The sequence below is a fragment of the Hippopotamus amphibius genome, chromosome 5 (genome assembly GCF_030028045.1).
Source record: "Hippopotamus amphibius kiboko isolate mHipAmp2 chromosome 5, mHipAmp2.hap2, whole genome shotgun sequence".
NCBI lineage: Eukaryota > Metazoa > Chordata > Mammalia > Artiodactyla > Hippopotamidae > Hippopotamus > Hippopotamus amphibius.
In genome coordinates this window covers 66839367-66866786 of record NC_080190.1, presented here as the reverse complement: position 1 = coordinate 66866786, position 27420 = coordinate 66839367, and the positions used below count along the sequence as shown (strand labels likewise).

The 27420-nt window shown below is 45.3% G+C and overlaps 1 protein-coding gene across 2 annotated transcripts in view; it reads left to right on the top strand.

Moving 5' to 3' along the window:
* The window catches only part of HKDC1 (hexokinase domain containing 1), a 40067-nt gene extending 13555 nt beyond the window's left edge, over positions 1–26512 (top strand). Inside the window, exons 5-18 of one of the 2 annotated variants that reach the window (XM_057735682.1) lie at positions 2203–2298; positions 3410–3509; positions 5787–5970; positions 8852–9007; positions 10102–10335; positions 11162–11466; positions 13066–13211; positions 13306–13425; positions 19195–19290; positions 19466–19565; positions 21355–21538; positions 23462–23617; positions 24116–24349; positions 25581–26512. In XM_057735682.1, coding sequence (XP_057591665.1) covers positions 2203–2298; positions 3410–3509; positions 5787–5970; positions 8852–9007; positions 10102–10335; positions 11162–11466; positions 13066–13211; positions 13306–13425; positions 19195–19290; positions 19466–19565; positions 21355–21538; positions 23462–23617; positions 24116–24349; positions 25581–25728 — 2259 coding nt within the window. In that variant the 3' untranslated portion in view covers positions 25729–26512. The remainder of the gene's footprint in view (positions 1–2202; positions 2299–3409; positions 3510–5786; positions 5971–8851; positions 9008–10101; positions 10336–11161; positions 11467–13065; positions 13212–13305; positions 13426–19194; positions 19291–19465; positions 19566–21354; positions 21539–23461; positions 23618–24115; positions 24350–25580) is intronic. The other variant, XM_057735683.1, reaches the window with a different exon arrangement.
* The last annotated feature ends 908 nt before the right edge of the window (positions 26513–27420 follow it).

Sequence of the window (27420 nt, the reverse complement as noted above, 5' to 3'; positions counted from 1 at the left end):
GAAGGAGGTGGGAAGGGGAAAACTCCATGAGGACGTGTGGCCAAGCACAATTCTTTTGTAAAATTAAGAAATGATTAAAGCAGATCAGGGCATTGGAATTAAAGGAGGATTTTGCTTTTTGCTGTTTTGTTTGTTTAAATGAGGGAATGGAGAAGTCGTGGGGTTTTTTTGTTTTGTTTTGTTTTGTTGTTGAGCTTTTTTATTGTCGCAAAATATATGGAACATAAAATTAACCCTTTTAGCCACTTTTAAGTGTACTATTTAGTATCATTATGTATATTTGCAATGTTGTGCAACCGTGACCATTATTTCTGAAATATTTTCATCATCTACTGTACACAGAAACTCTATACCCTTTAAGCAATAACTCTCCAACCCTATAACCTCTGTTTTATATGCTGAGCCACATGGTAATTCTATGTTTAACATTTTGAGGAACTACCACGTTTTTCAACAAAGGCTGCACCATTTTACATTTCCGTGTATGAGGGTGCTAATCTCTCCACATCCTTGCCAGCAATTGTTATTTTCCATTGTTTTTGGTAGTAGCCATTCTAATGAGTGGTGAGGTGGTATTTCATTGTGGTTTTGATTTTCGTTTCCCTAATGATTAGTGATGTTGAGTATCTTTTCATGTGTTTATTGTCCATATGTGTATCTTCTTCAGAGTAATGTCTATTCAAGTCCTTTGCTTGTTTTTGAGTCAGGTTATTATTGAGTTTTGAGAGCTCTTTATATATTCTGGGTACAAATACTCTATCAGATACACACTCTGCAAATATGTCTTCCGGCCTGTGTCTTGTCTTTTTGTTCCTTAACAGTGTTTTTTTGTAGTGTGAAAGTTTTTAATTTCAATAAAATTCAGTCTATCAATATGTTCTTGATCATTCTTTTGGTATTGTATCTAAGAAATCTTTGCCTAAACCAAAGTCATAAACATTTTGTTCTGTGGTAACAGAGAAGTCTTAGCCAAAGAGAAATTTCTGTGTGTGTGTGTTTGTGATGATGAAATGGTAATACTTCTTCAAGGTAAGAAAAAGAAGAGAGAAAAGATGGTAGGAATTGAAAACTGTAAAGAAGAAAATAGAAATTTCTCTAATTCCAACCTTTAGAGGTACCCCCTACTAGAATTGTTGGGTTTTCCTTCCAGTCATATCTATATTAAATACTGGTGTTATATTGCATGTATAATTAAAAAATATGTTGTTGTACATACAGCTTTTTTTTTCACTTAACAATATATCACATGCATTTATTCCCCACTCCCCTATATATACTCCCTCCAACAGGTCCCACATTGTCCCTAGCACCTTTTTGGGGGGGACACCACCCTATAATCCCTCACTCCTCTGACCAGTGGGGCAGGGATATTATCATAGCCCCTGAGGGGAGAAGTTAGCGAGAGCTACCACTAGGCAGCGCTGTGTTGCAGGGAAAAAACCTGGTTGCTGCGGGGTGGGCGTCAGAGACCTTTGTTGCAGCTCTTCCTCTCCAAATCTTGGCTGCTTTATCCATAAACTGAGGGGGTGGGGATAAGGGTGGTGGGGGTGGTCAGGGAGTTAGTATGTTTGGGCTCAGCTCCTCTTGACTGTGTGAACTTGGGCAAGTCTCTTAATCTCCCAGTTGTCTTCTAGTCAGAAAAATTCTGTGATTATTCTGTGTTAGACAGGAAACTCTTGAGAAATACCAATTGTAAGCAGAAAATTGATAATGCAAATTGAGAACCATTTTTCTAAGTTGAAATTAAGTCCCTGAGGGAGTCTTACAAGTTAACATGTCAGTTCTGCTTTAGGGACCTTGGCAAACCAGGCATTCTGCACACATCATGTATCTACCACATACTTCCATCAGAGCAATCCTGTGATAGAGGCAGGGAAGTGATATTTCCATTTTACAGATGAGTAGACTGAGGCTCAAAGAGGGTAAATGACTTGGAGGATGTCTTTTGAATCCAAGTGTTCTGACTCTGCATCCATTGTTCTTTCTGCCCCTATGTATAATGTTTTAAACTGCTCAGATGAGAGTAATAAACATGTTGAAATTATTCGAAAAAGCCTCTGAAGAAACATTGAAAGAATTGGTGTGATTCAGCTTAAAGAAGAGAAGGCCACAGGGGACACACGTTAAGCATGAAATTTCTGCAGCTTATTTTCAGAATTGAATGCCTTCCTTATTTTGTCTGGATCTGAAATCTTCCCCCAGGGTGTCCTGCTTTCATGGACGAAGAAGTTTAAGGCGCGGGGAGTTCAGGGCACAGACATAGTGAGCTCTCTGACAAATGCTATGAAAAAACACAAGGTAAGGATTCCGCCTCAGCGTGGGGCGCTCTCCCAGTTCTCGCCCCTTTCTCTTGCGGGGGTGGGGGTCGGGGGTCCGGGCGGGGAGGGTTGTCTCCTACTGTTCGTGCCCTCAAAGGAGAATCAGAGAAGGATTTGACCTCAGGGGTCTCACTGTAGCACAGATGCGGCCAATGCGGGTCATCCCACCTGGGAGCCTTGGTGTGTGGCGAGTCTTCCGATCACTGCTCAAGGGTAACCAGCGCTTCCCTGGGGCCTCCGCAGCTGCCACAGCCCCCTTGGGAGGGGCTTAGTTAGACCTGACGCTGTGTGTGACGCTCCAACCCCCACCTCTCCTCGCTGAGGCTTCAAAGGTCACTTTCTCTCCTGTCTGGCTCTCTATCCCACTTGCTACTCTCTACTCATTGAATATCTCTATTTGTTGAATACATTTTACAATAATATAAAGAACTATAAAAGCAAGACATGCGCCTTGCTGAGCTGAGACGTACACAAATAAACCCAAATGACATGTTACCCTGACAGCATGAAGACTATTTTGATGTATACCCTTCCAGTCTTTTTTCTCTTTAAAGTTGCTATCATATTCTCTTGTATCCTTTTTCTCTCATTGTTTTCATTTTACTTTAAAATGCTCCCCCAAACCTTGTGGAACCATGGTGTAATAACCCAAGTTGACTTGGTAGAACGGTAGGCCTGTGGTGGTGCCCACGGAGAGGACTTGGCTGAGGCTGCTTAAAGTGTCCCCGTGGGTGAGGACTTTTGTGTTTTCTTCTGGAAACGCCATTGCTCCTAGGATAAACATGCTTTCCTCAGGGTCCATCAGACATGGACTGGAGTCCTGGTCTGTCCCTCATATTTTTGTTGCTCAGAGGCCTTCACCATAAATAAGGAGCATGGGTTCCACTCTTCAGCTCCCAGCTGCTCTTTCTCTAGCCTGGACCCCGAACCTTGACAAAGGCCCTATTTCTTACAGGCAGGCCCAGAAGGCAGGATCTGGTGATTGTCTCAACCAGGCACCTTCACTGCTTTTGCTTCCTCTGTGGGGAAGGATAAAGGGATAACACCTCCCTCCCAACCACTGATGCCCTCTGGGACTTGTGTTCCAGCAGGACTTAGATGTGGACATCCTGGCTTTGGTCAATGACACCGTGGGGACCATGATGACGTGCGCCTATGATGATCCCTACTGTGAAGTTGGTGTCATCATTGGTAACTCAATTTGTCTTGCTTTTTGGAGGAGGGTGAAAGGGGCTGGTTTGAGGCTTAGTTTTGGGGAACTCAGTAAATTCTATGGGAAGGTTATTGGCACTTTCTACTAGAAGAAGCAACCTAGGGAGATGGAAAATTAATACATGCATTCATTCAACAAGTATTTACTGAATGCCTGTTGTGTGCCAGACCTTGTGCTCCGCGTCGGATTCTCAGTGGTGAGAGTCCCAAAGGTTCCTGTACTCATGAAGCTTTCAGTGCGGAGGTAGGTGAGAGACTGAAAAGGCCTGAACAAACAATATAATCTCCAGTGGCGGTTAGTATGATAAGGAATACAAAGCAGGGTGCTGTGACTGAGAGTGAGTGTGGTGTGGTGGTCAGGCTGGGCCTTGCTCAGGGGTGATATTTGAGCAGGGACCTCAGTGATGAGGATGAGGGAGCAGAGTGGAGCTAGAGAGGAAGAGAGTCCCTGTGGCCTCTGAGATGGGAATGAGTCTGGGGTGCTCGAGGAACCCTAAAAGGCTGAATGGTGGCTGAGTCAAAGTGAGTGAGGCTGAGAGTAGAAGGCCTTTCATGTGAGAGTGGACGGGACTGGGCAGGTCTCCTAGGACACGGAGCACAGTCACTGGAAACGCTTTGGCTTTTACCCCAGGGGAGACAGGGCATGGGAGCACTTTGGGTGGCGGGTGGGTAAGTGGGGTGTGCATTTTTAAAAAGCTCATTTGGCTGCTGGATGGAGGATCAACTCCTGGGGGCAAGAATGGAGCAAGGAGTCCAGCCAAGAAGCCACCACCCCATGTGGGCCTGGCCTGGGGGGGCCGCAGCGCAGCGGGGGAGTCTGGTGGGTCGTCTCAACGCCTGAGCTGGGAGGGGCTCTCCCGGAGGGGTCCATGAGAAGGCTGTGTGGGGGACAGTAGGCCAAATGGACCAGATTCGTAGGCTGTTCTCAAATATCCCTTGAGCTTCCCCATTCCTTTACTACTATGGGGGAAGGTTTCCAAATTGCTTTTTCTTAATTTCCAACTCGCCCTCCTCAGCCTGACTTTCCCAAAGGGCAGGATCTTCACAGCCGGAGGGCTTGATCTGCCGTCTCGTTTCTGGAGGCCCACAGCTCAGCCTGGCCCTGGCGCTCACCTGTCGTGGCGTCTGCGACTGCCCCCTGTGTCTGGCTTAGCCCCTGTGTCTGGTGGCCTGCCGGTTGGGTGCCATGCCTAAACACCGTGCTTTTCTGAGAAAAGCTTTCCAAATATTGTATGACACTCAGATTCTCTACATCTCTTATTTCTCATGTTGGCTTTAAAATCCTGAGACCAGAGTATCAGCTAAGGGAAGATACTTAAAAAAAATTTTTTTAAACAGCTTTATTGGGGAATTCCCTGGTGGTCCAGTGGTTAGGACTCTGAGCTTCCTCTGCTGAGGGCCTGGGTTCGATCCCTAGTCGGCGAACTAAGATCCCATAAGCCATGTAAAACAAAACAAAACAACAACAACAAAAACCAAAAACAGCTTTATTGAGACAGAAAAATCCTCTCATTTAGGTGTTACAATTCAGTGATTTTTAGTGAATTTATACAATTTTGTAACCATCACCACAATCCAATTAGAACATTTCCATCATCCCAATAGGTCCCCAACAGATTGTGCCTATCTGCAGCCACTCTCCATGACTCAAGTGTTTGAGGCACTTCCTCCGAGTGAGTTTGTGTTTGAGTTTGTGTTGCTTTCTTATGTGATAGCTAATCACTGTCAAAGATAAGGATGTAGCTTATGCTGGGAACAATTTGTGGCAGGCTATGTGTAAGGAATATTTTTAGTATCAAATAAAGAAGAGGCTAAGTAGCATAGGGAAAGGATTAAAAATATTACTGTGGGTCGGTGATTTTTTTTAAAAATTTATTTATTTATTATTTTTTGGGGGGTACACCAAGTTCAATCTTTTTTATTTTTTTATTTGCAAGGTTTGGTTAACTCATCCTCCAATTTGTAAATGTGCTCTGTCAGCTTTCATACATATTCATCAGGAAGTTCTTCACAATTGACTCCATTGATAACAGCAAACCATTAACACCCTGACAAGTGTAGACTTGACACGTCAGCTTTATTCCTCACGAACTCCTGGGCTTGCCAAAGCTGCTTCCCTCAGCAAGAACCAGCCCCGGGAGTGGATCAAAAGCACTTTGTGGTGCATTCAGAGGACTCACAGTTGAGAGTTCCCTCTGTCTTTGCCCAGCTGGGAGCCCTCGCGTCTCTGCGTTTTCTCTCTGATCCCTCATCCAGGCACGGGCACCAACGCGTGCTACATGGAGGACATGAGCAACATCGAGCTGGTGGAGGGTGACGAGGGGAGGATGTGCATCAACACCGAGTGGGGGGCCTTCGGGGACGACGGGGCCCTGGAGGACATCCGCACCGAGTTCGACCGGGAGCTGGACCTCGGCTCTCTCAACCCCGGGAAGCAGCTGTGAGTACCCTGCGCTGTCATCTGGGCATCGGCACCAGTGAATGTCCACTCACTCAGGTACGCTTTATACCAGGGAGGCTTCTTCGTTGTGACGCGTTATCCATCACAGGGAGTGTGTGAGGCAAGGCTTGTGTTTCAGTTTCACCAGACAGGTGGGGAACGTGAACCCAAGGAAACTGAATGATTTCCCCTAGGTCATATCCCTGATTCGAATTCAACCCAGAGGTGGGGGAGATACAGCTTTGAACTAGGTGTGCTACCTTTTTGGTGCGTTCGGATGAGTGGCCACAGAACCCACAAATGCAGCCTGAGGAAGCACATGTCCCTCGTGTGTGCTGCTCTCTGCCCCTTCTCCGAGGCCTAATCACGCAGCACCTGGTGTGAATGTCTCTCAGCCTCGGGTCTTGCGGAGACTTTCTCTGCTCTCATCCCACCTGTAGTATAAGCATTCAGGGTCTGCCTCAGCTCTACCTGTATGCTGAGCTCCCTGAAGGCCACACCTGTGATTTTCCTTTCCTTTCTTACACATTATCGCAGTTCATTGTTTTTTTTTTTCAAAGTGTTGAATGAGAAAAAGGTTTAAATTTTTAAAAAATAATTTCAGACTTACAGAAAAGTAGTGAAAATAGTACATATAAAATTCCTCTGAACTCAAATTCCCTAATAGTAACATCTTCTGTGTGTGTGTGTTTGTGTGTGCGTGTGTGTATATCTATATACACAGAGATACATAAAATACACACGTCTGTATAAAATTATTTTTCTGAACCATTTGAGACTAAAATTGCAAACATAATGTCCCTTCACCACTAAATACTTCAGAGTGTATTATCTGAAAAGAAATACATTCTCTTATATAATTAAAGTATAATTATCAAAATTAGGAAACTAACACAATTCTAATATCTAATTTACAGATCTTACTCAGACCTCACCAGCTGCCCTACTAATGTCCTTTATTTAAAAAAAAAAAATTGTCCAGGTCCAGGATCACACATTACATGCTGCTGTGGTGTCTCTTTAGCCTCCTTTAATCTTCTGTAATCTCTCTTTGTTTTTCATGATCTTCAAGCATACAGCCATGTATTTCACAGAATGTCCCTCAATTTGGATTTGTCTGATGAATCCTCAGGACTAGATTCAGGTGATGCATTTTTGGGAAGACTATCATACAAGTGGTGTGTGTCCTCCCCAGGGCATCGGATCTAGAAGCACATGATGTTTGTTCCATTGCTGGGGCTGCTAACTCAAATCACTTGGTTAAGGGGATGTGCAGGAGGTTTCTCCACCATAAGGTTATTATTATTCTCTCTGTAATGAATAAGTATCTGGTGAAGAGATACTTGGAGACTATGTAGATATCCTGTTTCTCATTAAACGTTCACTCTCTAGTGTTAGCATCCATTGATGAATTTCTAGATCCATCATTCCCTCTGGGTTATTAGTTGTTATTCGACTGTAAGGAAGAGCTTTCCCATCTCCTCCATTTATCTACTTATACTAATATGGATTCTTTTTGAATTTAATGGGTTGTAATTCCTTCCTATCATATTTCTTTTGATGTTCAAATTCTTTTCAGATTTAGCCAGTGGAAGCTCCTTCAGGCTAGTCCTTATGTCCTTTTGACATGTTCCCATCACTCTTTAAGTACTTCCTTATTTTCTGGCATAGTAAGATGCTGTAGGCTCACCATGTACCTTCTCAGCCCCAGCCCTGGAATCAACCATTTTCCTAAGAAGCCCTGGTGAATAAATATTTTAAGTACTTCCTAGAAACCACTCAACACTAGAAGTGCATACCTGGGGAGGAAATTTCTGTTTGAATGTACCTGCTCCTCAGCACACACCCATTTCACTGGTGACACAGAGCAGTCAAAGCCTAAGGAAGTGGTACCCATTTTGGGGACTTTATCATCCTCGCCCTATGCATTTCACTTAAGATAAATTCCACTCCCCCAAACCGAACCTGGATTTCTTTTTTTTTTTTCTCATTTGAAACATCTTTTAATAGAATGAAACTTTTCCCTTTTATTTTTTTCCAAATTATCTATTTATTTATTTATTTATTTATTTATTTATTTATTTATTTTTGGGGAGGGGTACACCAAGTTCAATCATCTGTTTTTATACACACATCCCCGTATTCCCTTCCTCCCTCTGAACCTGGATTTCTTTTGATTGTCTTCTGTTTCTCAGTGTTCTAAGACTTTTTATATGAACTAGATAAAGTTGATTAGGAAACAGATTGTCCTTGATTTTGCATCTTATTATTTGCAGAATAAAATTTATATTTAATAGTTTACTTGGGAAACAATTAGTAATTGCTTGTTGCATGCAGACTGCGAGTCCAGGTGTTGTAGGTAGCCTGGTGGGATATTTCATCCATGTGATTGTAGAACCTCTCTGGGGCCGTCCAAGCCCATCTCACAAATACAGCCTCTTTCTCTCTCAGGCAGAGACATGTGTAGGAGTTGGAAACATTTGAAATTTGGATTTGTCATGCTGTAGCTGGTGATCCTGGGAAAGTACTTGAAGTCTCTGAAGTTGAGGTTCTGTATGCCTAACATGAGAATGGCATCCCTATGGCCAAGGGTGATCTGAGATCAAGATTCTTGGAATCAAGCCCTTTGTGATCAGGAAAGAATCTTAGGTTTCCTCTAGTTTAGTCCTCCCCTTTTATAGGTGAGGAGAATGCAGCCCAGAGAGGCTGAGTGGGCTCCCAGGGGCACCGCAAGCTGGGACAGGGACTGAGGCCTCCTGACCCGTAAAGAGGCCCTTCCACTACTCATGCTCCTGACCATGGGCTGTGGCCCATGGGCTTTGGGAAAGGATGCTGCATAACCAAAGGCATTGCTGCCACTGTTCTCTTCACCACATTGTAGGTTTGAGAAGATGATCAGCGGCCTGTACTTAGGCGAACTCGTCAGGCTCATCTTGCTGAAGATGGCCAAGGCAGGCCTCCTGTTTGGCGGCAAGAAATCCTCTGCTCTCCATGTCAAAGGCAAGATTGAAACACGGCACGTGGCTGCCATGGAGAAGTAAGCTACTGGCAGTGTTCCTCCACCTTGACTCTGCAGGGAGTTAGGGTGTGCAGCTAAGGCATGGTGTGCTCATGGTAGTGGTGCCCAGAAGGAACCAGATCTTCCTTCTTCACCAGGACGATTTCAGACCCGGGCACAGCTTCAGGTGGATTGGCAATGCCTGCCACACCTCACATATGGCTTCTTGTTGGTTTCAGCTACCAGGAATTCTGCTGTCCGAGGTCTATCCCCTCCTCATGTTTTGTTGCCTTTTTCCTCACTAAAGTGGTGACAACCTTTTTAGGATCTCAGACCCCTTTGATAGTCTGATTTAAGTTCTGGACCTTTACTTCCCAAATACACATTTGCACACAATTTTGCTTATAATATCAGGGCATCCTTGAACCCATTAAAACCCAAGCATGGAATCCAAGTTAAGAATTCCTGCTATAGCAATAACCTTCTCTACCTGCCGCTGTCAGGGACTGGCTTTGGCTTTGGTGATTGGGGGCTCACACAAAGGTCTGCAATGGGGAGCTGACTGCTGACGTGGCTGGCCCCAGTCGACCCAAGATCCTGTTCCTCAGGCTTAGAAGCCCTGACGTTGCCCTGAGCTTGGCAATCAGCTTAGATTCTGAGTTCAGCAGAGTGACATCCGACTCCCAGAGTCTGTGTTTATGCAGAACGCGGAAGGGATTGAGTTCCTATGAAAGGCTGTATAGGACAGGGTGCTTAAAAGGGTGGGCTCTATAATCTAACTGCCTGAGTTCAAATCCTGGCCCTTGCACTTACCAGCTATGTGCCTGTGGACAGGTTACCTACCCTGTCTGTGCCTCAGATCCCTCTTCTGTACAACAGGATAATGGCAATCTCCCAGGATTGTTGTGAGGGCTGAGTTAACACATGTCAAGTCCTTAGACAAGCGCCTGGCACATAGAGAGCGCACAGTAAACGGCGGCTGCCGTGGTCATTGCTGCAGTCGTCACTATTATGATATGACTATGTGCCAGCCTGTTTATTTTCACCTCCTGAGAGGTGGGAACGCTGGCTCTCTGAGGGGGACTCCCGCGGGATGGAGAAGTGTGGTCCTCTCATTCCTGTCCCCTGGCCAGGTATAAAGAAGGCCTGGCCAATACAAGAGAGATCCTGATGGATCTGGGCCTGGAGCCTTCGGAAGCCGACTGCATTGCAGTCCAGCACGTCTGCACCATCGTCTCCTTCCGCTCAGCCAATCTCTGTGCAGCAGCGCTGGCAGCCATCCTGACACGCCTGCGGGAGAACAAGAAGCTGATGCGACTCCGGACCACAGTGGGCGTGGATGGCACACTCTACAAGATCCACCCCCAGTGAGTGCTGGCCGCCAGCCCACACCCCCTGCAGATGGGCCCAGTTCGTCCCCCTGGGAGAGAGTTCAGTTTTGTCTCTAAACTACGCTGCCGCTCTGGGTTGCTGGAACCAACCATCTTCTATGGTTCTGAGATTACAGGGGAGGGGGTGAATTCCGAGATTACGTTCATCTAGTTGGCTGGGTTGCTTTAGGAGATCATTCTTAAAGGAATGTTCTGCTAAAATCAATTGCCTGACTAGCAAAGCCAGCCATCTGTGTGTTTAGCCATCTGTCTATCCATCTATTCATCTATCTATCCATTATTATTGAATATGTGCTATGTGGTGAGATTGGAAAGTAAGATACACCCAGCCATAATGGGGAAACTCAGGACGGCAGGGGTTGCCAAGTTCACATGAAGGATGCTGGTAGGAAAACACAAGGAAATGAGAATTTCCCAGAAGGAGGGCGCATGAAAGCCCCTCTGACTAACAGAGGTGTTATTGGAAGTCAGGCAAGTACACCTGGGAAGAGCTGGGGAAAGAACCCTTCCTCTTTGGGCAGAGATGATGTTCAGCCAATACATTGCATAGACATTCCCTACGGGTTATAATATTAGTGATAAAATAACCATTTCTTTGAGCCTTCCAAGTGTCCCTTCCACTGCCCCAGCTACCCTGGTCCCTACCCACCATCACCCCCATCTTCTTCTACCATCCAGCAACTAAAGGGGTGAGCCTTGGCCCAGCAGGGCCCCGTTCCTCTGCTATACCTGTGTCTGTTCCTACTGGCTGGGCCTGGGCCTTTATGACTGTTACATATTTCGCCATCACCCCTGCCTTCAGATACCCAAAACGCCTGCACAAGGTGGTGAGGAAACTGGTCCCGAACTGTGACGTCCGCTTCCTCCTGTCAGAGAGTGGCAGCACCAAGGGGGCCGCCATGGTGACTGCGGTGGCCTCCCGCGTGCAGGCTCAGCGGAAGCAGATTGTCAAGGTGCTGGCCTTGTTCCGGCTCACTCGAGAGCAACTTGTGGATGTTCGGGACAAGATGAGGTTTGAGCTCGCGTATGGACTGAAGAGGGACACCCACCCGCTGGCCACAGTCAAGATGCTGCCCACCTACGTCTGCGGGATGCCGGATGGTACAGGTGGGCCGTGCACAGCTCCCTTCTCTGATGGGTCACCTAGAGCTCCCATCAAAACGCCTTAAACCCAGTTAGGTTTTTTTGTTTTAAGAGCCTTGGGTTCACGTCTATAATGGAGGGAGGAGGAGTCAGGCAGGAGGTCAGTACTCTGCTGAATCTATTTACTTTGGTTGATCTAAGGCACTGGCAGTGAAGAATACCTAAGTTAAGTTCCATGTGTGTGAAGACGCAGACGCTGTCCCCGGGAGCTAACATCTGGACACTTGGAGTGTCTGGCTTGTCTTCTGCCCTCTTCTCTGGCTCTCTTCTCTCTTGGGGCTTGGCTCTCTTCCTCTCCCTTCTCTTCACTTTCTGCCCCTGACTTTTCCGGTACTTGATACTTCTCCTGGTTCTCTGTGCTCAGCTGACAGGAGCCACAAAACAGTGAGATCAGATCTTTAGACAATTTCTCCATCTCTTTGAATATCATGAGTCTCACCCAGATATAATGACCTTTGTAAAATGCTTCATATCTTTAATTTGCTTTTGAATGTTTAATTTCATTTTGTGCTCACAACTACTCTGTATGTTGTATAAAGAGAGTATGATTCCCATTTATAAATGCCAAAACTGAGACTCAGAGAGTTTAGGTGACATACTCAGGGTCACACAGTTTGTACTTGGAATTTCTCAATAACAAAGACCTTTTCCAAAGCCAATATCCTTCAAGTCTACTTGGGAGAAAAAAAATGACAGCAGTAAAAGACACTATTCAATCTTTCATTGCTTTTATCCTTTTGCCTTTATTCCTCAAAGTTTCATTAAGCACCTGCTACTTGTCAGGCTCTGTTGTAGGCATGCTGACAGAGCAGTGGAGAAAACACAGTCCCTATCCTTGTGGAGCCTATGTTCTGTTGGGCTGCCAGACAGTAAACAAATAAATGCCAGATGATGCCATGTAATGACAGGTCTATGAAGAAAAATAGAGCAGAATCAGGGGTAAGAGAACTGGCTGGGAGTGAGGTCTTTGGCAAATTCCAGGAACAGCAAAATGACCAGCATGGCTAGAACAGAGTGAGTGAGGCAGGGGGCGAGGTGAGGGATCGCACAGAACAGACCGAGGTGCTCTGCAGTGTCAGAGAAGTGAGAGGCACTACACTGGGGGTGGCGGTGGGGGCCTGGATGGTCATGGATGTTGGACTTGGTATAGTTTCTTATTCGTCAGGTGGGGGTGTGGGAATCCAGGGAAGGGGAGAGCAGAACGGAAAAATCATTTCATGCTCAGGATGAACAGTTCCTCTAGGCCATATAAACAGGATGGAAGCACCTTCCCGAGTCCATTGCAGTCAGGTAACCTGGCCTGGATTCACCCTCAGAGGCTCCTTGAGCACAAGTATCATGTGTGGCCTTTATCAGACAGCAAGAAAAGCAGGCTGGCCTCGGATGGGCTCAGGGTGCCTGCCCAGTGTTCTGGTGGCCGCCACGCCCCTCTGGCCCATGAGCCCCAGGCAGGCAGGCTCTGGGTCTGCTCTCTTTTGGCATCACCTCCTCCTCCCAGTGCCTGCACACGAAGCCCTGCTCGTGCATGCTGGTGGAATGCAGCCCCCGCTTTTTCCACCACAGAGAAAGGAAAGTTCCTCGCCCTGGATCTGGGGGGAACTAACTTCCGGGTCCTCCTGGTGAAGATCAGAAGCGGGCGGAGATCAGTGCGAATGTACAACAAGATCTTTGCCATCCCCCTGGAGATCATGCAGGGCACCGGGGAGGAGGTAAATGCCGGGCAGGGGCTTTCCACACTCCGAGGTGCCAGCCTGCCACCCCATACCGTGCAGGCCCGGCATGACTACCACTCTCTCCCTGCAGCTGTTTGACCACATCGTGCAGTGCATCGCCGACTTCCTGGACTACATGGGCCTCAAGGGAGCCCAGCTGCCTTTGGGCTTCACGTTCTCATTTCCCTGTAGGCAGACGAGCATTGACAAGGTAAGACGGCCCAGCCTGGTGGGCCTATTCCCTCCTACACCTGGGGGAGCTCGAGGCAGCTCTGAGTCACTGTTCATTTTATTTAGGGGTCTCAGGTTCAGGGCAGCTGAGGAGGCATGATTGAGAATTTGGACCATTTGTTTTTTTGACTTGCTATGTTCCATTTTCATTATTATTGTTTTTTGGATCAAAATTTACAAAATAATTTAGGGTAGTACACAATAAAGGGACACATGGATAAGGCTACTGTTAAAAAGAGAGGTCAAATCATATTATCGAGAGGTAAGAAAAGGTAATGACCAGTTAAGGCCGGTTATAACTCTTAGTCTATAATATTATCAGTGTCTTCCTGGGCAGCCAGTGTAAATAGGGAAACACAATAGGTTGTAGGATTTTTATTGTCTGATGAACAAAAGCTTACCAGTGCCGCAGAAGAAATGCATTTCTTTCCTGATATTAGAATCTCAGGAGTTTATCACATAGACACTTACCTAGTTGACGTTGAAGAACATCATGGGTGATGATTTTAATAAATTATTCATAATAATTTAGAAATGCGTATCAAGATTTTTCTTGGAATTCTTGGATAAAAGCACCCTGCACCAGCTTACGGAGAACAGAGCACTCTCTCTTGCGCTCTGATAGGCTTATGGCAACCAAGCTTACAGGACTGGCATAAAAGCAGAACACCATTCTTCAATTTATAGAGAGAACTCTGGTCAGCACAGCAAAGCAGCCAGAGAGCTCATGACAATAATAAGAACAACACCAAAGATTTGTTAAGATTTGTCTAATCTGGTCAATGTCCCCATGATGTACACGCTAGTTTTGCTTTGTTTATTTTACTATTTTTTATTGTGGTAAAATAGATATAACATTTACCACTTTGACTGTTTTTAAGTGTACACTGGTACACTTAAAAAGTACAAGTGTACTGTGGCATTTAGTACACTCACATTGTTGTGAAACTATCACCACTATCCATCTTCTGAACCCTTTCATCTTCCCAAACTGAAACTCTATACCCATTAAATAATAACACCCCATTTGCCCCCTTGCCCAGCCCCTGGTAACTTTTATTTTACTCTCTGTCTCTATGCATTTGACTATTCTAGGTACCTCATATAAGTAGAATCATAACAGTATTTGTTATTTTGTAACTGGCTTATTTCACTTAGCATAGTGTTCTCAAGGGTCATCCACGTAGAATTTCCTTCCTTTTTAAAGCTGAGTGATATTTTATTGTATGTATACGCACTATTTTTATTTTATTTTTAAAATTTATTTATTTATTTATTGGCTGCGTTGGGTCTTCATTGCTGCACGCGGGCTTTTCTCTAGTTAGGATGAACGGGGGCTGCTCTTCATTGTGGTATGTGGGCTCCTCATTGAGGTGGCTTCTCTTGTTGCGGAGCACTGGCTCTAGGCATGCGGGCTTCAGTACTTGTGGCACACAGGCTGAGTAGTTGTGGCACAGGGGCTTAGTTTCTCCGCAGCATGTGAGATCTTTCCAGGCCAGGGATTGAACCTGTGACCCCTGCATTTGCAGGTGAATTCTTAACCACTGCACCACCAGGGAAGTCCCTATACACACTATTTTAAATCATCATTTTGTAGTTAAGACAAATGGAGGCACAAAGAGGTTAAGTTGTTCAGGTAGCCACATCTGTAAACAGTGGTGGATGGGTTATTCCAGGACACTGGCCTGAGAGCCCAGATTCTTGCACTCTGCACTCAGGATCAGGAACAGGAGCCCAGTGTTTTTGGACCATTTTGGCTATTATGCACAGTACATTTACATGTATACATAAAATCAAAACAAAAAATCAAGAAATAGTACCTATTCTTATTTTGGGCATTATACTCTACTTTCTATCCTATCTCTCTCTCTCTCTTTTCTTTTTTTTTTTTTTTTTTTTTGACCATGCCATGTGGCTTGCGGGATCTTAAGTTCCCCGATCAGGGATTAAACCACTGGACCACCAGGGAATTCCCTATCCTATTTCATTTTTCATAGGAGGAAATTGAGGCATGCAGTCTCATCTAATTGGTAGGTGCAAAATCAGAACTGAAGCAGAGCTCTGCAGGGCTCTGAGAATGCCCTGAAAACACTCTTCACCAGGCCTACCTCCACTGCCCCCCAATCATTCAGAGAACAGGGAGAGAGGGATTCAAAAGGCAAAGTTATCTGGTAACATGGCTAGATCTCTCAAAATTAAAAATACCAGAATGCTAAGAGCCATCAGATCCATTTCTCAAGATTCCATTTCTTTTTTTTAATTAATTAATTTATTTATTGGATTTATTTTTTTATTGGCTGTGTTGGATCTGCATTGCTACACACAGGCTTTCTCTAGTTGCGGTGAGCAGGGGCTGCTCTTCATCATGGTGCATGGGCTCCTCATTGTGGTGGCTTCTCTTGTTGTGGAGCATGGGCTCTAGGTGCGTGGGCTTCAGTAGTTGCAGCACATGGGCTCAGTAGTTGTGGCTCACGGGCTCTAGAGCACAGGCTCAATAGTTGTGGTGCATGGGCTTAGTTGCTCTGCAGCATGTGGTATCTTCCTGGGGCAGGGCTCGAACCTGTGTCCCCTGCATTGGCAGGGGGATTCTTAACCACTGTGCCACCTAGGAAGTCCAAGATTCCTTTTGTTAAAATGTACCTAAGGAGGAATGAACAAGGATGTTCACTATAGCATCACTTTTTAGTAATGAAAAATTAGAAATAACCCAAATGTCTGGCAATGGAGAATGACTAAATAAACTATGGTATATCAATCATGCGGAATTACTTGATTTTATTTGACAAACACATACACAGTGCTTGCTCAGTGCCAGAGACTGCTGTAAATGCTTCACAGATATTACCTACCTACTCTGGAGGCAACAGAAGGCAATGGTTGAGAGCATGAGTTTGGAACCACAAGGCCTCAGTTTGAATCTTGGCTTCTCCACTTACTTGCTGTGTGACTTTGGGTGAATTATTTAACCTCTCTGCACCTTTGGCTTCCTCATTTGAAAAATGGCAATTAAAACAGTACTTGTTTTATAGGTATGTATTTTTTTCATTTTAAATTTTCTGTGCAATTATATTTGAGAAGTATTTTTCATATTAACTGACCTGGAATGGTCTAGAAGATATATTATTGAGTGAGAGAAACACATTACAGTAGTCTACACACAGTATGAATTTATTTATTTGAAAATACATGTAGGACTTCCCTGGTGGCGTAGTGGTTAAGAATCTGTCTGCCTATGCAGGCGATACAGGTTTGATCCCTGGTCTGGGAAGATCCCACATGCCACGGAGCAGCTAAGCCTGTGAGCCTCAACTACTGAGCTTGCACTTTAGAGCCTGCAAGCCACAACTACTGAAGCCTGCGCGCCTAGAGCCAGTGCTCTGCAACAAGAGAAGCCATTGCAATGAAGAGTAGCCCCTGCTTGCCGCAACTAAAGAAAGACTGCAGGCAGCAACGAAGACCTACAACAACCAATAAGCAAATGAATAAATAAATATATAAATTTATTTTTTCTAAAAAAGAAAATACATGTAAAAAGAGAGAAAAAGATCTGAAATGATTCATACCAAACTGATAATAGAGGTTACCTCTCAGGTTTGGGGGATGGGGAGTTAAAGTAGACTTTGTCCTTATCAATAACACTTTAATTTTTTACAAAGGTAATGCATTCCTGTATTACTGCTGCCATTAAAAATTAATACACATGGCAAGCAGGAGCTGTGTGCAGCTGTCCTTGGTCCTGAATGATCCATGGGCACCAGGATGCAGCTGCACCTCCTGACTCAGGATCCTGGGCCTTCAGGCCTCTCTCCCAGCAGTTCTGACAGGTTCATGAAGACACAGCTAAGAAAGAGGGGGAGACCAAAGGACAGCTGGGAGCAAAGCCACTGATGGCTGGGGAGAAAAAAGAGAGACTTAAAAATTGAAGTATCGTTGATTTACAATATTATATTAGTTTCAGGTATACAACATAGTAATTTAATATTTTTATAGATTATACTCCATAGAAGGTTATTATAAAATATTGACTATATTCTCTGTGCTGTACATTACATCCTTGTAACTTATTTATTTTATACCTAGTAGTTTATACCTCTCAATCTCTTTCACCTATTTTGCCCCTCTCCTCACCCCTCTCCCTTCTGGTAACCACTAGTTCAAAAAAGAGAGACTTAGATGTGGTACATATATACAATAGAATATTATTCAGCCATGAAAAGGAATGAAATTGGGTCATTTGTAGAGACATGGATGGACCTAAAGACTGACATACACAGTGAAGTATGTCAGGAAAAGAAAAACAAATATCATATATTAACATGTATATGTGGAATCTAGAAAAATATGATCTTATCTGCAAAGCAGAAATAGAGACCACAGATGTAGACAATAAACATATGGATACCAAGGGGGAAGGGGTGGGGGTGGGATGAAATGGGAGATTGGGACTGACATATATATACTATTGATACTATGTATAAAATAGGTAATTAATGAGAACATACTGTAATGCTCTGTGGTGACCTAAATGGGAAGGAAATCCAAAAAAGAGGGGGTATATGTACACATAGAGATGATTCACTTTGCTGTACAGTAGAAACTACACAGATTGTAAAGCAACTATATTCCAATAAAAATTAATTTTAAAAAACTTTTTCAAAATATGATTTTTGAATAACTGCAACTAGTAGGAATGAGATTTGTCAACTGGGGGTGACTCTCTAGTGTTCTACAAATATTCACCAGGAAAGGAGGAAGGGAGCCCAGCCTCCCAAGGACTATGGAGAGAAGGAGGGAGACTAGAGCTGAGGGCCTCAGGGTGAGGTGGCCGTTCAGCCCCTGGTGTTGGGGGTGATGCCATCAGAGTTGCTGGCCGCCTCTCCTGTCGCAGGAGCTCTCCTGGCCTAGACACCGCAGCTTTACCTGCCCTCACCCACCTCCAGCTCTAGGCTATGGAGTCTTAGGCTAGGCTAACTCTCGCTTCTGGCTAACAGCGTAACCTTGAACTTCCTTTTAAAAATTAGAAATAAACTTTTCTTGGTATTATAAAAATTATACATGCTAATTTTAGGAAAACTAGAAAGTATAGACAAACAAAAAGGAGAGACTAAAAGATACCCATAATCTTGTAACCAGAGAGAACAACTGTCAGCCCCTGGTGTGTGCATTGTTCCAGACCTTTCTCCAAATTTGAATGTGTGTGTGTTTTAAAATAATAATAGAATAATTCACCATCTGTATTTGTTTAATGTGAGTTCACTTAACAGTATAGGGTGAACATCTTCCTCTAACGTCTAACATTCTCTTAAAGCATTATTTTTTATGGTCGTAGAGCATTTCCTATATTGAGGTACAGGATGACAGATCCATATTGTTGGACTGACAAGATGCCTCTAGTTCTTCCTGTGAAACAATGCTTTGATGAACATTTTGCAGCTTTATCTTTAACCACAAAGATGTGATTGATTGAGTAAACTAGAAGTGGCCTTTGTTCTGTGCCGTCATGGCCAGGGAACATGAGTTGACCCTTGATAAATATGAATTGCTGCAGTTTTTCCACTCAGCAGTAGACCTTGTCTGAGCATCATGCTCTGTGGTGTCTCTGGGCCCATTGTTGGGGCTCCAGATGGAAGCACAGTCTAAAGCCTTTGACTCCCAGTCAGCTATAGTGCGTTGCATCTATTTGATGCGGAGGTTGTACAGTGGTCCCAGCAAACGACTGCTCAAATGAATTTGCCCCCCTTTCTTCCAGGGAACCCTCATTGAGTGGACCAAAGGCTTCAAGGCCACTGACTGTGAAGGGGAAGACGTGGTGGACATGCTCAGGGAAGCCATCAAGAGGAGAAATGTACGTTGTGCTGTTGAGGCTCATGCCTGACCTTGCCCCTTCCCTGAGGCCCCTCTGCTCTGCCATTGGACACCCAGCCCTGTGACTCTGGTCTCTGCCCGCCTTGGGTTGATGTGCCCCCCCGAGCCTGGTTGGCTTGCACATTCTACTTACAGCAGAGCTGCTTCCTTTGCAGGAGTTTGACCTGGACATAGTTGCAGTTGTGAATGACACAGTGGGGACCATGATGACCTGCGGCTATGAAGATCGTAATTGTGAGGTTGGCCTCATTGCAGGTGAGTGGTCGGGCATGTCCCCTTGGCCTATTCGCATCTGATTTTTTGGAGGTTCCCTTTTAACATAGTGAAGGGCAGTGGGCCATTGTTCCATCACGTAGAGGCTCTGAAGCCAGCTTTGTCCAAGGCAGAGATGAAGTTAAGTTGGGAATTCCAGCTCTCCTAATTCCCAAGTCATATTTTTTTTTTAAGCTTTTTATTGGAATATAATTGTTTTACACTCTTGTACCAATTTTTGAGGTACACCAAAGTCAATCAGCTGTATTTATACACATATCCCCATATTCCCTCCCTCCTGCGACTCCCCCCCACCCCAAGTCTTTTCTTAATATCTTTTTCCCTAAGGGTCCTAGGCCAAGGTTTTCCTTTCTGTTGAGGAAGGAGAATAACATAGAAAGAGGGGACTTTCAAATTAGGGCCTTGGGGCAGACTATCTTGGGAGGAAGGAGACCACAGTTGGATTATGTTGGCCTGGGGCTGAGAGAGCTAGATTTTCATGCCAGCTCTAACATACATCTCTGTTCTCTGACTTCTTGCTGTCAGGGTGCACAGGATGCTGAGGAGTTGGAAAGAAACCTAGGAGAGAAGAGGGAGTGGCTTGAAGTATGATATAGGCATTTTAGGGGTCTTTTAGAAGAGTCTGGCAGTGATTAAAGGCTAGAGTAGATTCCAGGAGGATGACTCTAAGAGGTGAGGGAACAGGTGGCATTTGAACAGGTGGAGACAGGGATGATGGACATTCCAAGTGACAGGCACAGGTTAAGGAATCACAGAATCTGGGAAAGTTGTTCTAGCTTGTTGTCTGGGCTTCCTGAAGGTAAGTAGTACACAGAACAGGAGATGGGGATATACTGAGATGTCTTCAATGCCAAGTAAGAGGTTTCATCTCATTCCTATACTCACTCACTTTGTGACCTTAGACAGTTTGCTTATTCTGTCTGGACTTGAGTTTCCTCACTTGGAGGAAGGGCTGGGTTGGATGTAGGAGGACAAAGAAATGAGATTTGTTTGATCTAAGATAATAGTTGCCTGGACTGTTGTGTTGAGAACAGTTCTGAGACTAGGTCGTGGACAAAGGAGAAGAGGGTGGCTTTCAGATGCCAAGTGTTTACTTATCCAAAACTAGATGATTCTTCATGGTGCCTTCCAGCTCTGACTGCTCGTTCCGTGACTACTTGGAGCTCACTTTGTGTGCCTATGGCTTGTCACTAATGAGGAGGAGGAGGAGGAGAATGATATCACAGGTGCCAGTTCTATGTGGAGGAAACTTACCGTCATCATCTCATTTTTTTTTCCTATATAACAAATCTATAAAGCAGGTATTGTTTCCTTTTTACAGATGAAGGAATTGGATCTCTGAAAAAGGAGACACTTGTCTATGGTCACTCAGCTATGAGTATAAAACAGAAGTCCACACCCAGTTGTATCTGACTCCAAACCCAAATTCCTATTTACTGTACCCTGCTGGCTCTTTTTTTTTATTTTTTATTTTATTTTTTGGGGGTACACCAAGTTCAATCATCTGTTTTTATACACATATCCCCGTATTCCCTCCCTCCCTTGACTCCCCCCCCACCCTCCTTCGAGTCCCCCCCACCCTCCCTGTCCCAGTCCTCTAAGGCATCTTCCGTCCTCGAGTTGAACTCCCTTTGTTATACAACAACTTCCCACTGGCTATCTACTTTACAGTTGGTAGTATATATATGTCTGTGCTACTCTGTACCCTGCTGGCTCTTTAAGACCTAGCAGTGTCTTTCGAGGACTGAAGTCCCTTCATGGCTCCTTCTAGGAACAGGCAGCAACGTGTGCTACATGGAGGAGAGGAGGAACATCGAGCTGGTGGAAGGGGATGAAGGGAAGATGTGCATAAACACAGAGTGGGGAGGCTTTGGAGATAACGGCTGCCTAGATGACATCCGGACCCAGTATGACAAGGAGGTGGATGAGGGGTCCTTGAATCCTGGCAAACAGAGGTGAGGGGGGGCAGATGTGTACATTTACGCAGGTTGTGCAGTATTTGACTTCCAGCAGATGTAAGGCGGTACCATTTTCATGTTACAAGCAATATAGTTTGTATATTTATGACAACTCTCTATCAGACGTCAGCAAAGTGTCTTATTTGAACAAAAGCAAAATGTTATGACAAGTTTCCAACAAGCAGAAAGAAGGCATGCCTTTTTCTGATTACCATAAGGTACCATAAGTTCTAGTGGTGGCTTTGGAAGTGCGGCAGAGGTTGTCAAAAAGCCCACTCACTGTGGACTGAGTGTCACATAGCAGGGGCATAGTGACTTAGTGGGCCCTCTCAAGATGGGATTCTAGTAGGTCAACATCCTTACTCTTTCAAGAGCAGACTGCCAGGTTGGCGACCTCTGTTGTTCTGGGAGTGGGGAAGTGGCTGCAGGTGATGGCTGGGTGTCCTGGTTCTCAGCCATGACGCCGTGTCCCAGCATGGGTCACAGTCACTTGCTAACCATACTAAAAATACTGAGAGTAATGATTGTTTTAAAAAAAAAAAACACAAAACAAAGTACATTTTCACTTGCATTCTCATATACCTTCTTGAATAGAAGAGAAAGCGGTAGATAGGCATGGCGCTAGCATGGCGGGAACTGATCACTAGCCTGGACCCACCCATGAAAACAGGGGTTGGCAAATTTTTCTGTAAAGGACAAGACAGTAAGTGTTTTACTATCAGGCCGTATGGTTTTTGCTACAACTAAACTCTTACTAGTGTCTTGTTATATAAAATGAGATGAAAATATAGATTTATTGTGATGGATGATATCCAAGTGGAAAAGTCGAACAGATAGGAAGTGGAATGGGATGCCTGGGCCACAGACGCCTCACTGACTATTGAACTAAGAACACTCAATAGGAAGAAGCTTGACAAGACCAAGACCAACCCCCGTGGTCCCTTATCTTCCTTTGGTGCCAGTCTTTGTAGCTGGGAGGCAGGTGAGTTGTGGTAAGCCCAGCTGAACCAGGAGCCAAAACATAAGGGACCTTAGCAAGGGGCCTTATCTCTGAATGCAAAGTTGGGGCATCCAAGTTTTGTGTCTGCACCCACTGGAGGCACACATTCTTGGAGTGATAGTTTAAGGGGGCAACAGACTTGAATTCACCCGCTCTCACCGTTATTTGTCTGAGTGTTGGTTCTTTAGACTAATGAGGTCCTGAGCAGTTAAGAGAACACAAGTCCAGCACGTAAGTCTTAGGCACACTCGGATTTCCATTTGACCCTGCAGGTAGTGGGAGTCCAATTCCACATCATTGTTATTAATACTGTCACACATACCTGGGCAGTGTGTCTGGTCAGTGCCTGTCGGTTGCAAAGCTCCTTTTTCTCTTGCACCTTCTGTCATGGAGCTCACAGCCTGGTAGAAAGGGGGAAGGGAGCTAACATTTCCGACCACCCTTGGTGTGTGCATACAGTTTAAGTGTGTTATCTCATGGAACAGAAGCTGTAGTGGAACAGATTTCTTCAAATACAAAGCCAAGGAGAACTAGCTTTGGGGCCAGGAAAGGGACTCACTTTAGCTTAGTGTCTACTGGGCACCAGACACTTGCCTCCCAACAGTCTTGTGGGGTCAGTGTTTTGCTCCCTGTTTTATAGATGATGACTTAAAGTGCTTGCTCGGGTCATGCAGCTAATGTGTGGCAGAGCTGGGACCTGGCTCCTGTTCAACATGGCTCCAAAGCCTGGCCTTCCTGCATCATACCGTCTCCTGCGTGTGCTTCTCTGGGCCTGCTGCCCACTCTGACCCACTCCCACCCAGGCAGCTGGTGGATGTCAATGGCATGCCTTCCACACTCTGACCTGTGATCCTTTCGGGAACCACTCACCAGCACTGACTTTCCTGCTCTCACCAACCTTATCCCTCTTCTCCAAACAGATACGAGAAAATGACCAGTGGGATGTACCTGGGGGAGATCGTGCGGCAGATCCTGATTGACTTGACCAAGCAAGGTCTTCTCTTCCGAGGGCAGATTTCAGAACGTCTCCGGACCAGGGGCATCTTTGAAACCAAGTTCTTGTCTCAGATCGAAAGGTGACTCGTGATTAATTTCACCTGCTCGCTGTGAAAGGCCCTATATTGGGATGTGCTGCTGTCAGGCCAGGCTCAGGCAGTTTTGAAACTTAAAAAGAAAAAGAAAAGGGCCTGGCTGAGCAGAGGGTTGCCTTCTGGGCCTGCTCCCTCTCTCCAGCTGCATCAGCACCACAGCCTCCAGCTGAGGGGCCAGCAGCCTGTCTGGGCCCTGAGGTTCCTAAGTGTTTACACAGGAGTTAGCTTAGGCTAAAAAATAATCCTCTTTCGATCCTGAAAACATGATGTGCTCACACTTTATTCTTTAAAGATGATGGGACTTCCTTGGAGTGGCAGACTTTCTTAAATCTCAGCTTCTGAGGGATCCTGCTCCAGCCTTGCCTTGGATCATTTTCTTCTCCCTTCTGCTTGGGCATCTAGGGATGGGGGACTGTGAGCCCTGTGGAGCAGGTTCCAGGACCCCAGGATTAGGTCCTGACATCCTGCTCTGCTTGCCTGCAGCGATCGGCTGGCCCTCCTCCAGGTCAGGACAATCCTGCAGCAGCTTGGCCTGGACAGCACATGTGAGGACAGCATCGTGGTGAAGGAGGTGTGTGGCGCTGTGTCCCGGCGGGCGGCTGAGCTCTATGGCGCTGGCCTGGCTGCCATCGTGGAGAAAAGGAGGGAAGACCAGGGGTTCGAGCACCTGAAGATCACCGTGGGTGTGGATGGCACCCTGTACAAGCTGCATCCACAGTGAGTACTCCGGAGAGGCGGGGGTGGGGGTGCTGAGGCTGAGTGTGGACCCCGTTGAATCTGGCAGACAAAGTGCAGGCCCTGGTGGCTCTGCTTCCTAGTGCTATGATGTGGGAGTGTTCACCACGCTGTCTGAATCCTCTAACAGGCAGGCAGTAATAATCTCTACTCATAGGCCTGCATGAGGATTGGGTGAGATCATACACGTTAAGTGCTTTACACAGCGCTCAGTAATACAAGTGACAATTATTATTGTCACAGTCCCACCTCACCTCACAGGGAGATGAGAACTGAATATTTTGCACAGCATAGAGCAGTATATTTTGTCAAGTATGAGCTCAGTGTCAGTAGCCAGAAGGATTAAGAATGAGTTTGAATCCTGGCTCCACCACTTAGATGCTGGGAGGCCCAGGGCCAGTTTCTTTCCCTCTTTGGCCCTAGTTCTTTATCTGTAAAGTGATGACAAAAATCGTAATATTCCATTGTGTGTATACACACACACACACACACACACACACACCCCCCATATCTTCTTTTTTATATATATATAAATTTATTTATTTATTCATTGGCTGCGTTGGGTCTTCGTTGCTGCACACGGGGTTTCTCTAGTTGCTGAGAGCGGGGGGCTACTCTTCATTGTGGTGCGCAGGCTCCTTATTGTAGTGGCTTCTCTTGTTGTGGAGCATGGGCCCTAGGTGTGTGGGCTTCAATAGTTGCGGCACATGGGCTCAGTAGTTGTGGCACACGGGCTTAGTTGCTCTGTGGCATGTGGAATCTTCCCAGACCAGGGCTCGAACCCGTGTCCCCTGCATTGGCAGGCGGATTCTTTACCACTGCGCCACCTAGGAGGTCCCACCCCATATCTTCTTTATCCATTTGTCTATTGATTGGCACTTAGGTTGCTTCCATATCTTGGCTATTGTAAATAATGCTGCAATGAACATAGGAATGCATATATCTTTTCTAATTAATGTTTTTGTTTTCTTTGGATGAATACCCAGGAGTGGAATTAGTGGATCATATGGTAGTTCTATTTTTAATTTTTTGAGGAACCTCCATACTGGTTTCCATAATGGCTACACCAATTTACATTCTCACCATCAACTGATAAATGGATAAACAATCTAGATTCCACCTATACAGTGGAATATTACTCACAAAAAGGAAGGAAGTACTGATACATGCTACAACTAAGTGCTGATGATGTTTCTCTTTTTCTTTCTTATAGCTTTTCTCGGATATTGCAGGAAACTGTGAAAGAACTAGCTCCTCGATGTGATGTGACGTTCATGCTGTCAGAAGATGGGAGTGGAAAGGGAGCAGCTCTGATCACTGCTGTGGCCAAGAGGTTACAGCAGGCACGGAGGGAGAACTAGGAACCCCTTGGGGTTGTGCCCCATGTGCCTTGGATACTGACCAGCCTTTCCTCTGGCAGATGAGTTGGTCAGAGACCAACAGGCAAGCTTCTGGCTGCCTTTACCTTCTGGTTAGCCAAAAGAGAACCCCAGGTTCTTGGGTACTCTTAGAATTTTGTTACTGGTTTTCAAGAGCATTTAACGACATCTCTATTTGGCATATTTGGACCAAAGATGGGCCAACTTGTAAAATCAAAGCATTGGGCCCAAGAGCTCCCCTTTTAACAGATTTTTCAGTTGAGACCTGAGCTGTTAGTTCTCTATGGCTTTGGGTCCTGTGGTTGCTGGACTTGGAAACATATACACCATCTGCCTGTGTGGCCTGGCTGGCTGCAGTCCCCCCTGGGATGCTTCAGCCATTGCATGTAGTAGATTGGGCCATGTACTTGTGGATGCACATTTGAGAGGGATAGGGGCTCTTGTAATCAACTGGAGAGCTAATCTAACTTGTCATTAACTTGTCCTGTTGACTTCAAGCAAGAAAGGAGAACAAAATCTTTGGAGTATTCAGCCCCAGGATGAAGAAGCATTGATTGCCAGGGAGCCCTGTAGGAAACTTACGTGAGTTATATCAGCACGCTGTAGGATTTTGTTTCTCAGCACACGTGTGTGATGGGGAGGGTGCCGTTTGGGACACCTGTTATCATTTTACCAGTGGTTTGTGTCGCTGCTGCTGATAGTCGTTTTAAGGACTGTTAGGTGTATGAAATCCAGTAAATGAATAAAAAATGTTTGATTTCCCAAGAATCTTTGCATGGGGTTTTAATATTTCATTTGGGAGGCTCACTTGGTAACTTCATGCTCTGTTGGAATAAGGAACACGTAGAGTCAGAAGTTGCTGAGATCATCTCTCTAGTTCAAACTGCTTACCAACAGGGGAAAATTACATGGGATATCTTCTACAATATCTTTGACAGATTATCTGAATTTCATCTAAATGAATATTTCCTGTGACTGGGCATTTACTACATGATCCTGCAGCTCTTGCTTTTGAACAGCTGGAGTTGACCAGAAGTCCTTTCACCTTCCAAACTAACCTGTACCTCTGTGGAACTCGGCCCCTCCCACATGTCCCATCAGTCTCCATTCTGTCCTCCAGAACTAAGAGGAATTGGCCTGTTCCTGACCATCTTCCCAGTGGACATCCTCTCTCTTTCTCTTTCTCTTCATTTCATCATGCCCTGCACCCCACCCTTTATCTGAATCACCTGTAATTGTCTACCTTGTCACAGAGTTATCTGTACGCATTTCTTATCTGGCCTAGTAGATTGTAAGCTCTCTGTTGGATTCATTTTTGTTTTGCCCCTGTGAACCCAGCGCTGTGCCATTCTTGTTAAACACTTACCGGATGGAGGCATGACTGAAATAAAGTGTTTCAAGAAATTTTTCTTAGAAAAAGTGGAGGCCATTATCATGGGAAACAAACTGAAAAGAATAATATTCCAGATCATCCAGGCTGATTTAGTCTGATTTATGTACTTATTCCTAGTGCTAATTGTCACCATTTGCTGAAGCAGGACGTTCAGGCAGATGGAATGGAGGAGGTTGGAGGAAGGTAAGAGAGAGGCCAGCTGAGGCTGGGGACAGATGAGGGGGCGGAGGTTCCCTAGGAAATATTTTTTCATACATTTATGAAACAGATGTGGAGATACT